This window comes from Centroberyx gerrardi, chromosome 12 (genome assembly GCF_048128805.1).
Source record: "Centroberyx gerrardi isolate f3 chromosome 12, fCenGer3.hap1.cur.20231027, whole genome shotgun sequence".
Taxonomy (NCBI): domain Eukaryota; kingdom Metazoa; phylum Chordata; class Actinopteri; order Beryciformes; family Berycidae; genus Centroberyx; species Centroberyx gerrardi.
In genome coordinates, this window is record NC_136008.1 from 16,298,753 (window position 1) to 16,311,511 (window position 12,759).

The window sequence follows — 12,759 nt, forward strand, 5'->3', positions numbered from 1 at the left end:
TGAAAGGAAGCCATGTTGGATCAATGCCAGTGTCCCTTGAGCCAAAATGTCTCATGGGACCACCCATCACAGTATTGTCACATGGCACTCTTAGAACAATAATAATGATATTGCTTTAATTTTTATCAATTAATAAATCCTCAGCTTGATTTATTCTAAAGGTTATGACACACAATGTTTTTAGGCAATGTAATTGTGGTCATTGGCAAATGGGACAAACTCAACTGTATGTTGGTCAATAATTCTTGAATTCTTGGACAAATTTGAACATCTAGTCTACACGGCTTGAAAATGATGGTAAGGTACACCTATTGTTGTAGGGCATAAACCCATCTGTAGCACATAGGCTATTCTAAAAATTAGCATCAATGCAGGCCTATCATATAATGTGGTAGATAATTAAAATAAAAGTAGTGTGGCTACTATTCATAGTATTCTGTTACATCAACACACGGCCATCTTGATAGGAAAATAACAGGTGATTGTAATAAATTAACAGGTGATTACAATCAAATGACAATCACAGCCAATGAGCTGTGTGTATTGTAAAGCGTCATATTGGTAGAAAATGGATGTGACATCATGGGAATACTATGAATACATAAAACTATTCAGTGAACAAAGGACTGTTTTGTGAAGTAGATTAAACTGCAGATGCATTCAAAATAGGAAGGGGAAGTAGCAGCAAATATTTGCATCAGACTTCAACACAGGTAGTCATGGACAGTTTGGTTACAATCAAAATTCAGAAGTGAGATGGTAAACTGAAGTGAAGATGCTGATGTGTGGTATACGTTTGAGTAATTATGACACATTAAACCTTTGGAATTAGCCAACAACTATACCTACAAGGAAAAGTAAGTGCTAAAATGTTTTCCCCTTTGAAACGAGAGGTAGAATATTGCAGAACTTGTGTCTGATCCAACTACTACTATACAGTGTTGCTTTTCCTATTTAACATATTTAACACACCTGTTACACACACACACACACACACACACACACACATGTATATATACATACATATATATATATATATATATATATATATATATATGTATGTTGGGATTCAGATTTGATATACAAATATATATTGCTTAGTTTATCTTGCAACTTCCTCATTCTCCAGAGTGAAGAATGGGTTGCAAACTCACTTGAGTAAATTATTATTTGAACCCAGCCCTGCCTAGTCCCTTTTCAGAATTATTTATTTAGCTTCGATATAGAACAGAGGAAAAGACTATAGCCATTGGTTCACATTTTGGGTATAATTCACTGCACAAGTCATGCTCACCTTCATTCTTAACTAACTATGTCACTAATGGATGAGATGTCTAACACAGATTGCAATTTTCAGCACAACCTCATACTGCAGGAGATTGCTTTATAACAAAAAATAACATATTTCATGTGTCGACAGATTCCTAATGTCATTACACAAAGTTGTTCACTGGTGATCGTTGTTTTTCATGACATGGTATGTGCAGCTGTTTTAATATAATTTCTCTTCAACAGCAACAAACCAAAGTGGCATGTACTGTATGTGTATGAGTGAAAGGAACTTGCAAAACTGCTTTGTCTATTACGACACATGCTCGTAAAGAGGTCTACAAACAAGCCAAGTGACATTCTTACACACCTACAAATAGTGTGTTGCTCACATTCGTCAGCCCCTCTGTTGCTAGCCACTTCGTTCGCCATGATTTACTATATCAGAGAGAACAATATGATTTCATTAGATCATGTAAGTTAGTTGTTAACAAAGTTCATGCTTGTTTTGCAGTTTACCATGAACAAGATTGAAAACTACAAATCATCATGATGAAAGGGACTCAAATTTTGTGTCTGCTGTTTTTCTCAGGTTTGTGTCCAATGTGCTTTTTCCTATATTGTTTTCCTGGTATCTCATTTATTGGCATAAATGGTAGTTGGTTATATGTATAGATACGAACCTTTGAAATACTCAAGAATACTGCTTAAAATATAATGGTATAATAGAAGTTAGAAATTATCCACAGGATGTTGTTGCTATTGTTATTGCCATTGTTCTAACTGCTGTCTAATCAGCTTCTGCTAAACATACTGCTTATGATAATTCCACAGGATTTTCTTCCTTCACATCGGGCTCCTCAGATTTTCACTTTGTTAATGTTGCTGAGAACTATACAGACGCAAAGAGCTATTGCAGAGACAAGTACACTGATTTGGCAACAGTTCACAACGCGGCAGATATGGATAATTTGATTGCTTCAGTTCCAAGTAACAAAGACAGAGCCTGGATAGGACTGGAGATTGGAGATGTTTGGAGGTGGCATTGGTCTTCGCCTGATAAGGGGCTGGATTTTTTTAACTGGAAGGCAGGAGAGCCACAAAAAAGCAATCAAGATATTTGTGCAGCAATGAATCCAGGTGGTGAGTGGTTTGTAAGTGACTGTGATACTCGACAAAGTTTTGTCTGTGATGGTGAGTAAAATCACAATATTGCAATTAGTCAAATTCACTTTGGATGTAAACATACATTGTGCCTCAATGCAGAATATCACCATTTCTATGTGTTTATAAATCTTTGCACTTGCAGGTAGTAATGATACTGGTCACATTTTCATTGCTGAGCGCAAATCATGGAGGGAGGCTCAGAATCATTGCAGGAACATATTATCATCTGACCTGGTCAGCATACAGTCAGCAGAAGAGAATGAGGCAGTGCAGAAAGTGTCCCAGTCACGGACTGTGTGGATCGGCCTGTTCAAAGATCGCTGGAAGTGGTCCGATGGAAGCAATTCATCATTCCGTTACTGGAAGCCCAATCAACCTAACTACTTCCGCGGCAATCAGGATTGTGTTGCTGCTGTAATCAAAGATAAAGGGCAGTGGAATGACCTGAGATGCGATATCAAACGCAAATTTGTTTGTCATGGGGGTGAGTTGGTGTCCTTTGCTTAGGGTATCATAAGCTTTCTCTGTCAGCAAACTGATGACTTTGGATTTTTTAAAGTTATACTGCAGTGTTATGTAGCATTATCTTTTACAACATGAAACTGTCATTGTCCTCTTTTCAATGTCTATGTTAATTTATTACTCATTCTTACAGCAAGGAAATCAACTGCAACACCAGCAACCACCAAACAGACAAGTACCCAGCAAGCACTTGTAACAGTACAAATGGTCACAAATCAGACAGTTCTTCCAAACAGTTCATCTCCGGAGGTCATAACGTCAACATTTCAAATGACCACTGTGCTTCCTTCTACTGAACAATCCAACACTGTTAATGTGACCACTAAGCAAGTAATAACTGGCAGTCACCCTGATCAAAATGTTACATCAACATTCAAACCGACTACATTGAATACCACAGATCTTGTGTCATCTCTGAACTCAAGCACCGAGCTCAGTGTAACTACAGAGACTGCACCTGTGACAGGAACACAGCATCAAACCCCAACGACTACTATGCAAATAACTACAGATGATATTTCTGCATCAACACCAGAGGGGACTTCAACCTATAGCACTGCAGAGTCCTCAACTCTAATGCCCTCTGTGCATATTCAAGGTTTGATTCCAGGTATGTTGCTTATCATTCACAAATGCAAAACATTTTAAACAGTCTTTTTCTTCACTTTTGCACAAATATCTTACCATGTGAAATAGTATCAAAATGGTGTTTCCCTATCTTTCTTTTCTATTTTCCTCCCAAAGAAAACCTGATATTAATCCGGGAGAACATGACATGGAATGAAGCCATGAGTTACTGCAGGGAGCACCATGTTGACCTTGTCTACATTACCGCCAAAGAGATTCACGAGTGGGTGGCTGAAAAGGCAAAGAATGCCACATCGTCCCACGTTTGGCTGGGCTTACGCTACAGCTGTAGCTTCGACTTTTGGTTCTGGATCAAGTCATATGCTGGCTGCTACCAGAACTGGGCCCCAGGACAAGGACCTGAAGGACAATATGGCTGTGGCATTACAGGTGCCATAGAGGCCACTGGGGGGCAGCAGTGGGTAGGCTTGCCCGAGACAGAAAAACTCAATTTCATCTGCTATGCATGTGCCGAGACGGGTGAGGAGGCCCAGTGAGACCTCAGACTATGAAGATTTTGTTGCAGTTTTCATCATGCTCCATTGAAAAAATTACCTATTTGTGCTGTTTGCTTTTTCATTCAACTATCATGATATTTATGCTGTCATTGATCATACATTCAATACAATGTTTTTTTGACTGTTGTAACATCAATTCAGTGGATTGTTATGCACTTGTCAGGGGTTATTTTAACACTTTTACATTTAGCATAGCTCTCCGCATCTAGTAGGCTATACATCACTTATTGCATCATACTCTATAGCTTTGCCGGAATACAGCTGCCTTTTCTATTGTTTGATTGAATTTCATTGAATATGAAAACCTCATGCAGAGTGTAGGCGTGCACATTCACAGTCATGGGCAGCAAGAGTAATGTGAGAACATTGATCTGCTCTATGCCTTTCACTTGGGGTGACTATTTGCATATTGACCCCCTGGGTTGGGCCCCTAGATTGTCTTTTTTAGACCACCAGGGTATGCCCCCCATCCAGACTGCCTGCTGCCCTCACTGACCTGACCTTCACTAGCAGCCACATGGAAGACAGAGCACACAGACGCTCACCTTCCTGTCTGCTCTCTTGAGGTACATGGGGCATCGATACCCATAGGAAGTGGCACTGACAAAACACTTTGAATGTTAGAATTTTTATTTCAACAATCTGTACTAAGAACTGCATGGCATTAATTAAACTGTGAATAGATTGTCTCTGCAGTTATCAGATAGATTGTTGCATAGGATTGTTGTGAAAGAAAACACTGATCATTGTTGGAAAATCATCAATATTGCCTGTAACAATCCTTTTTTTAACTTTTCCGATTTTTTAAACTTTTATTTTACACATCTACAGCACACAACACAATACAGACAATACAATAGACAAAAGACGCACATACCCATTTACACAATCTTCTTCTAAAATGAATGACTCCATAGTTAAATGGGTTTTAAATGTCAGTTGGTACATGTTCAAGAGATGAGTGATTAAAAAATAAAAAAGATTATTTGTGTATGTATTTGTATGTACTTTATTTAACATACGTGATCATGAATGTTCAGTTACATCAGCTGTCAATTCCAATTCCTCAAATGATATAGAGAGATATTTGGTATATTCTGAGGCAAAGCATTAAACTACAAACTGATGCAATATTAAATTTTATGTCTATTCAGTAAATCCCTTGTAACATTCCACATTCATAAGGATTCCTCTATGGGAAAAAGTGACTTTCATGCTTTGCAGGACTTTTCAATATGCTATCAATGTTCAGTTTTGAATGAAAGTTCTTATAACAATTTTATTAATAAACAATGTTTGCATAATAGAATAAAACATGATCTAACTCCATATAACCATGAAATACTAGTATAGCTTGTAATCCACCACTGCATTTTGATCGCTGCTTTTGCATCCACAATGAGAGTCTTGTCACTTGTCAATTACCACGGACCATTACACATGAGTGTGTCATAGCTTAGTTTTTCCCTGAAAAGGCATTGGTCAGTGAGCCTCCCATCAGTTCAATGTTAATGTCCCATTGGGTCCAGTCAGTCAGTCTCTGGACCAGCACCCCTCCTCCTTTTCTCACCCTCGTCTCCTCTTGTGTGCTGTCCAGCTGGCTCTGACCTCTGACCCCTTCACCCTCACTCCTGACCCCTGGAGACATTCCCACGCCACACCCTTTTGTGTACACCTCTCCATGGAAACCCAGTGGTCACTCCTTCCACAGTTTTAGAGATTATGGTGATAAACATAATTCACCTTCACTGGGATCAGTGTAATGCAACCTAATTTGCCCTAATCCCAATTCAAGTGTGAGATGCTACAAAACCTGATAAACTATATTTATTAAAAGTGTAGTAGCAAATGAGATAAATGTCTACATGCAGGACAGAAAAACAGAACTCAAGTCCATATCAGCTCATCATAGAAATGATTTGGCCTCACTCAATACCAAACAGAATGTGTTCACTCCATCAAAAGGTTGAATGCAGCAAATTAAATCATGCTGTCTAAGGTTCCAAACATTCAATTGGAATTAAACTATTGTTTAACTGTGGTCAGCTATCGTTATTTAGCCTGGAATCTTGAAGTTGTAGCTTTTCAAATTAGTGCAAATATTAATTTTCCATCTGTCTACCTGCCATGTGCACTTCTATCTTTCCCTCTCTCTCTCTCTCTCTCTCTTTCTTCACTCTGCCTGCACCCCTCTGTAGATCCCTCCTTCTTTTCCCTCTGTCACTTTCACAGTTAATTGTAGCAAAAGAGATTTTCTCCATTGAGGCCGAGTCTCTTAGGTAACCCCAGTCCTGCATGAAATGAGATGGATAGAGGGAAAGAGGGTGAGAGGGACATGGACAGGCAAACTGAACAAGCAGCAGTTGAGGATGGATGCAGAGGAGTGTGGACTTAACAGTATGGGAGAAAAAAGTTAGAAAGTATATGAGTTTGTTGTTTTATGTGCATAGGGACACATGATGAATACTTCCTTAGGACTATCATTACGTTATTACTGATGGTGCATAAATATGTAAGTATGAAAGTAACCTCTTTGTACTTTGTTTCACTTGCAAATACAAATTCACTCATTGAAAAGACAGTTTATAGCCAAGGAATATTCTTGTATTTTCAACCAACAATTTAAAAATGTTTATTTTTTTCCTTAATTGCACTTGCATAAAAAGGATAATTTCATCATTTGGGTAAAGAAACCTTTGGAACACACTCTCTTTCTCAAGAAAAGATAGAGATGCTAGTGGATTACACAAAATCTAGTTTTGAGAGATAACTACTCTTGGATTACATTTTTCAGAGATTGGCCTACTTCCTTTTGATAATTCATTCATTCCACACCCACATAATTGTATATAGGCATATGCTTGAACAAAACGGCTGAATATGTAGAATATAAATTGTTTATCATAGAGATTTTTTTTTTCTGTTTTGTAACTTCCATGACATCATCCTATCAATACATCCATCCTTTGCAGGTTTCACTCCCAGGGCTAAGAGATGCCATGTTGCTGTTCATCCCACATGTGACAGGGAGTCTGGCGTTGATTGTCCAAACGCAATTCTTGTATTTTTTCTCCATATCCAGGAGTTGTGGATGGACATCATACCCCCGACTCTCATTTAGGCCCAGATACTGAAATGATACAGAGATCAAATGGATACTAATTAAATGTCATCTAGTTGTGTGTTAAAATGGAGTTGGGTTTGGAGGAAAGCTATGGAAATAGATTGTCAGCAGATATTGAAATCAAATTGCATAAATTTGAATTTGCCACATATTGAACCATCAAATTTTAAACAATGGATTTGTTGAATAAATTAATTTAAAAATGGAATTTGTAAGGCGCAATTTGAAATTGAATGCAATACTTGAAAGTGATGTGACTATTGTTGACTTTAACTTTTGGTTATAATTTAAAATTTGTTTTTCCCAATTAACAGTCAGTTTTCTTAATTCAGCTTCCTGAGGCACACATCTAGGCACAAGGGACTTCTATTCCCTGAGTAGAAACTGGAAGGCAGCTGTCTTCTCCAAGGCTGCCTACAGCAAGCTAACACTCTTCACTTAGTCAACTACAAGCCATGTGACACTGAACATCATCCCTCAGCCAATAATTGAGACTTATTCTGCTCACACGGATTACAAATCTTGTCATTTTGTTGAAGTTAGTGAACATCATATCAACTTGATGAATGAAGCTAAAATTGACTTGTGAATGTGAAACGTGAACATGTGGCCTAGTTAGCTGCTAGCTCTTAACTTGATTGATGGACAGCTAAATGCTTGAAGAAGAAAAAAGCAACAATAAAATATAAAATATTTACCTGATTTCTACCAATAAAAAACATTCTGTGTTGTATCCATCACTGGAGTGATTATACATGCAAGATACTTCACTGTTAAATATCCTAATAAGACAATGCTGCAAACAACTATAGGCCTGGCAGGCTACAATACACTGCTTTTAAACAGTACTAGCTGTCTGCAAGGTAGCAAACTGATGAGCCTTCAGTAAAGCCTGGTACTAATAGCTATAGACAAAGTTTGCAACTCTTTCACCAAGTGGGGAGAATAAGTCTTGATCAGTGGATGAGGAGATGAACAAACCACCGGGCCACATGGTTTGTGGTTGGCTAAGTAGAGTGGAGCTGCAGCCTTGGAGGAGGCGACTGCCTTCCAGTCGTCACTCAGGGAATAAAAAGTCCTTGTGCCTGTAAATCAGGAAGCTAAATCTTATGATGACCTGGAAGTGCAGTTCACAGTTCACAAAACAAAGTTACCAATCAGAAAAAACAGTGACATTTAATTATCTTACTGCTAATGCTAAGATACTAATGATGCTATATACTTACTAATTTAGCTAAGCAAGCCTTTAACATAATGCTAATAATAAAGATTAATGCTAACATGCTTATGGTAATTTTAATGTGATAATGCTAATGAAAAGGTCCTTTCACATTTAGCTTTGGCATGTTAGAGTTAGCCCTAGCATGTTAGTATTAGCATGTTAGCATTCACATTATGACAAATTATTTAATTTTGTGTTGTGATTCATTCATGTGTTTTGTGAAATGTTAATTTGTTTTCTTAAATCAAGTTGTTTTGTGATTTGTTAATTTGTTTTGTGAAATATTAAATTGTTTCATGAAATGTTACTGTTTTCTGATTTGTTAATTTGTGTTTTATTTTGTGAATGTATGCAATTCATAGGAAATCTCTGCTTTTACTAATCTCTTTCCACAGAAAATTGCTACAATTGTTTTAATATGAGTAATGGGAAATAAGTTGAAGTAGATGTAGCCTACTTTACACAGCAAGTTGGACACAAAATGATTGTGAACAAACCAAATACATGTCTACAAAAGGCCCCTGCATAGTGGAAATCTCATGTGACTTTCTCAGAACATCAGTGCCCTCGCGAGAATTTAACTAAGATGACAATTCTAGTGCTTAATTTCATATTTATGAAACGGTATGAAGTATAATATTGGTATTAGTGTTGATAATCTCTCAGACCCTCAATCAAAAACATTTAACATCTAATACCAATGCATTCATTTCTAGATCTGATTTGTTTTGAATGAATCTTTCAAAGAAATTAAGGGTATTCAGATGCTGCTCTGCTTCACAGTCCAATCAATGTGTTTAAAGGAATAGTTCACCCAAAAATGAAAATTCTGTCATCATCTACTCACCCTCATGCCAGTTGAAACACAGGTGAAGTTTGTCCATATAACACACAGGGAGGTTGCCAGCACAATTCCATAGCAGCCTTCTCCAAAAGAACTGAAGTCAGTGGGGACCAGTTCTTCAGAGTTCCAAAAAGATCTATATTTACAGCATAATTTAGCGCAAATCTTAACTACAGCTGATTGATTTGCAACAAATAATGGTGTATAGGTCTTTCTATTCACAGTGTGATTGTTTGGCTGGTTTTGTTTTGGAGAGGGTGGTATTCCAGAAAGCGGGTTTAGTGAAAACTAAACCCGCTCTCGTTAACCCTGAGATGAGGGAAACTCCAGGTTTTCAGTTCCAGAAAGAGAGGTAACTTAAACTCTGGGTCAGTTACCACGGTAACTGACTCTGCGAACCTAACCTGCTCGCTGGCAGGTTTTCTTCAACAAACCCTGAGTTTCTCTCCGTCTCCTCCCTCTTACAGAGCCAGACACGCTGTTTCATTTCCTCATTCATTCAATCCGTATCAAAGCGCGTATCAAAGCGCATTAATTAGCGGAGGTTTACTGTATGTCAGAATCAAAATCCTGGTTGGATATTAGCTTGTTACTCAAGGACTATCTAAAGTTACCGCTTTTATGCGCATCAGTAATTTCTTTGAACAGCGGTTTTTGCCTTCACATTCAAATATTAGCCTACACAGCGTGAATTCACCCTCAGCTCAGAAGAAACCTCTGCATGTCCTTTTTGCGTGTGGAAGTTCTTTTTTTTTTTATAACACTGTGACTCTGTGCACACAAGACAGCTGTCAATTTGTTAGAGCAGTTCCTGCACTGAAATGTTTATTGCACATAATGTGTAATCTCAGTTTAAATTTACAAAACCGATATGAAGCTTTAGACACGTAGGATCAATGAATAATTATCTCTATCACTCATGATGTGATTGGTCGCACTGATGGAACATCATTCCTATAATATTGGAGATTATATGTTAATATTTCTGAGTGAGCAGGATCGTGGTGCAGCTGCAGAATGTAGTTTGAAAGTGAGTTTTTTAAATAGGGTGCATAGTCTTAACGTGTTTTAACAGCATTTCAGTGACAATGTTTAAATTTACTACATTTGTTGAAGTAGCTGAAATAAAGTCACTGAATGCTGTTGAGCCAAGACACAAATAGATGTCTAAAAAATTTGAATCTACTGTATTTTAACCTCGACGCCTTTTCAAGTGCAAATCACCAAACACATTATTACTGGATCAGATTGTGAGCTTGCAATCATGTCTCTATGTCTTTGATCTATATATTTTTAAAATCTTTAACTATATTTTTCATCTTCAGTTGCTGACCCCTGTGTTTTGTCCCTGTCAGATTAAAGCTGAACAAATATATTTAAAATGTAATGTAGGCTATAGCCTAATACACAGTCAGATTCCACCACTTTATCATCCATTAAGGAAATGTAAGTCTGGTAAAAAATGAATTAATGGACAACACTGAATACAACTTTATTGTGTTAACTTATTGACACTCTGACTCAGGCTCTTTTTTTAAAGATAAATGTGCACCGTCCGCATACACATGCATTAATATCTCTACGTCCACTGGATTAAAATGGAGGCTCTACCTTTTATTTACCTGTTGCCATGGTGAATCCTAGTATCGGAGCTCTATTGATGATGGCTTTTTATTGTCGTCATGCACGTGCTTAACTCAGGGTGAACATACTCAGAGTTGATTGAACTAACTCAGATCAGCTGTTCTGGAACCGAAAACTCGGAGTGTCCTATCTCGGGGTTAATCAACTCAGACTCAGGGTTTGTTGAACCTGCTTTCTGGAATTTACTTGTTTTGGAAGTTGTGCTGGCAACCTCCCTGTGTGTTATATAGACTAACAAATTTCACCTGTGTTTCATTTGGCATGGGTGTGAGTAGATGATGACAGAATTTTCATTTTTGGGTGAACTATTCCTTTAATCCTAATACTGAATAGCAAAATGTATCCAGCTACAGGGTTAGGATTAGGGTTAGATTATTTCTTTTTCTTTTTCTTTTGATTGCATCTTCAAACACTATCAGGTTCTTGATGTGGGAAAAAAAATAAAGTTTTCAATATGACATTGTCTCTACATCTTCATTACAAGCTGAGTTCCAAACCTGAAAATAGTCATCAGTGTCTGAGTATCATAAATGATGCAGTTGTATAATAATAACAACAACGTATCCTCCTGTCCTCCATAGGCCTGTAGTTTTACCAGAACACATACATAATTCCCAAAGCTTGGTAGCTTGTTAAATTAGTTTTGACCGCTCGTTCAAGTCATAACAAAAAGAGGGAGAACACACAGCAGTATCAATGGTTAACCAAAGTTTATTAAAAAGCAAAATTAACCCCTTCAAACAATATATATGAGGTGTGTAAATCAGGAGGTCAGTGTGAATTGGAGGGTGTTGCATGAGTAGGAGAGATATGTGAGTGGGTGTTGCAGGGTGCAAACCAAGAAAAATCAAAGAAAGGTGCCGGACACCAACCAGCCTGGCCAGCAGAAGAGAGAGTGATCAGCCAAACTGGTCCCTTCTTGTAGTCTCCCACCAGTTGCACACTATCAGCTCTCAGGACCTGTCTTAAAAGAACAGAGACTTAGAGAGAGGGATGCACACACCAAGGCAAAAGGCCCAAATGAATACAAGGATCATGAACAGTATAAAAGCTAAAAGAAAGTGAACACAACTGCATGTGGCTGTTTTATAACATGCTATTGCATTAACCTATATGGCAGGTATACTAACAGTTAACAAGATATTTAAAATAAATCTGATTCACTGTAGTAGGAAAACTGTGGTAAATAGGGTGCAGAGTGAGAGAAATTTAAACCCTTTAAAACATCTTAATGGCTAATTTGCAAATCATTCCTGAACCAACTGTTGCAGAGAAAACAGTACTTACTCCAACTGAGAGCCCAGACTTCAGAATTCTTGTAAATCACGTGATTCAGGGGAAAGCGTTGTGAAACAACAGACACAGCTCCCAAATACTTTCCATGCAGGCAAGCCAAGCAGTTACAGGCTTATTATCAAATCAGTATCAAAACACATGTTGTGGTCTGATATATATCTGTCAGTTCAAGTCCAATATGATCTGTTCTATTTCTAGCTTCATATTTTTGATAAATCTGTTTAGATATAATAATGTATTAGATATAAATATTTTCAGCCTTATCAAGCCAGTTACACACTATTGAACCAACAAGCATGGCCAGAGAAAAGCATATCTGTACAAGCACTATATCTGACAATCTGATGATTTTGTCAGCTTTTGTAGTGACAATTATCATGAGTTACACAGGACATCACTCTGAGCTGTGATAAGCTAGAAATTTCCCAAGTCAGACCTTGGGGAAAAGAACAAGGGGAGGGTCTTGAGAAATGAAACGATTGAGAAATACAGGGGTGGATGACTTATAAAACCTTAGATAATCAAA

General features: G+C 37.6%; 1 protein-coding gene across 2 annotated transcripts; it reads left to right on the top strand.

Annotated features, from left to right (window-relative positions):
* The first annotated feature begins 630 nt into the window (after nt 1-630).
* Nucleotides 631-5,096, top strand: LOC139914127 (uncharacterized). Of its 2 annotated transcripts, XM_078287159.1 has the most exons (6): nt 631-716; nt 1,766-1,861; nt 2,104-2,463; nt 2,579-2,920; nt 3,092-3,568; nt 3,703-5,096. In XM_078287159.1, exons 2-6 carry the CDS (start codon nt 1,819-1,821, stop codon nt 4,080-4,082), a joined length of 1,602 nt encoding a protein of 533 aa, XP_078143285.1. In that variant the 5' UTR covers nt 631-716; nt 1,766-1,818; the 3' UTR covers nt 4,083-5,096. The 2 variants fall into 2 exon arrangements, with proteins under 2 accessions (XP_078143285.1, XP_071758434.2); XM_071902333.2 differs by lacking the exon at nt 631-716 and having other exon boundaries at nt 1,676-1,861; nt 2,579-2,916; nt 3,091-3,568.
* Nucleotides 5,097-12,759: the final 7,663 nt, after the last annotated feature.

Coding starts and splice junctions, on each gene's coding strand:
- LOC139914127 (XM_078287159.1), top strand. CDS start 1,819: ATGATGAAAGGGACTCAAATTTTGTGTCTGCTGTTTTTCTCAG. Junction 2,921..3,091: donor CAAATTTGTTTGTCATGGGG/GTGAGTTGGTGT, acceptor TCATTCTTACAG/CAAGGAAATCAACTGCAACA. Junction 3,569..3,702: donor TATTCAAGGTTTGATTCCAG/GTATGTTGCTTA, acceptor TTCCTCCCAAAG/AAAACCTGATATTAATCCGG.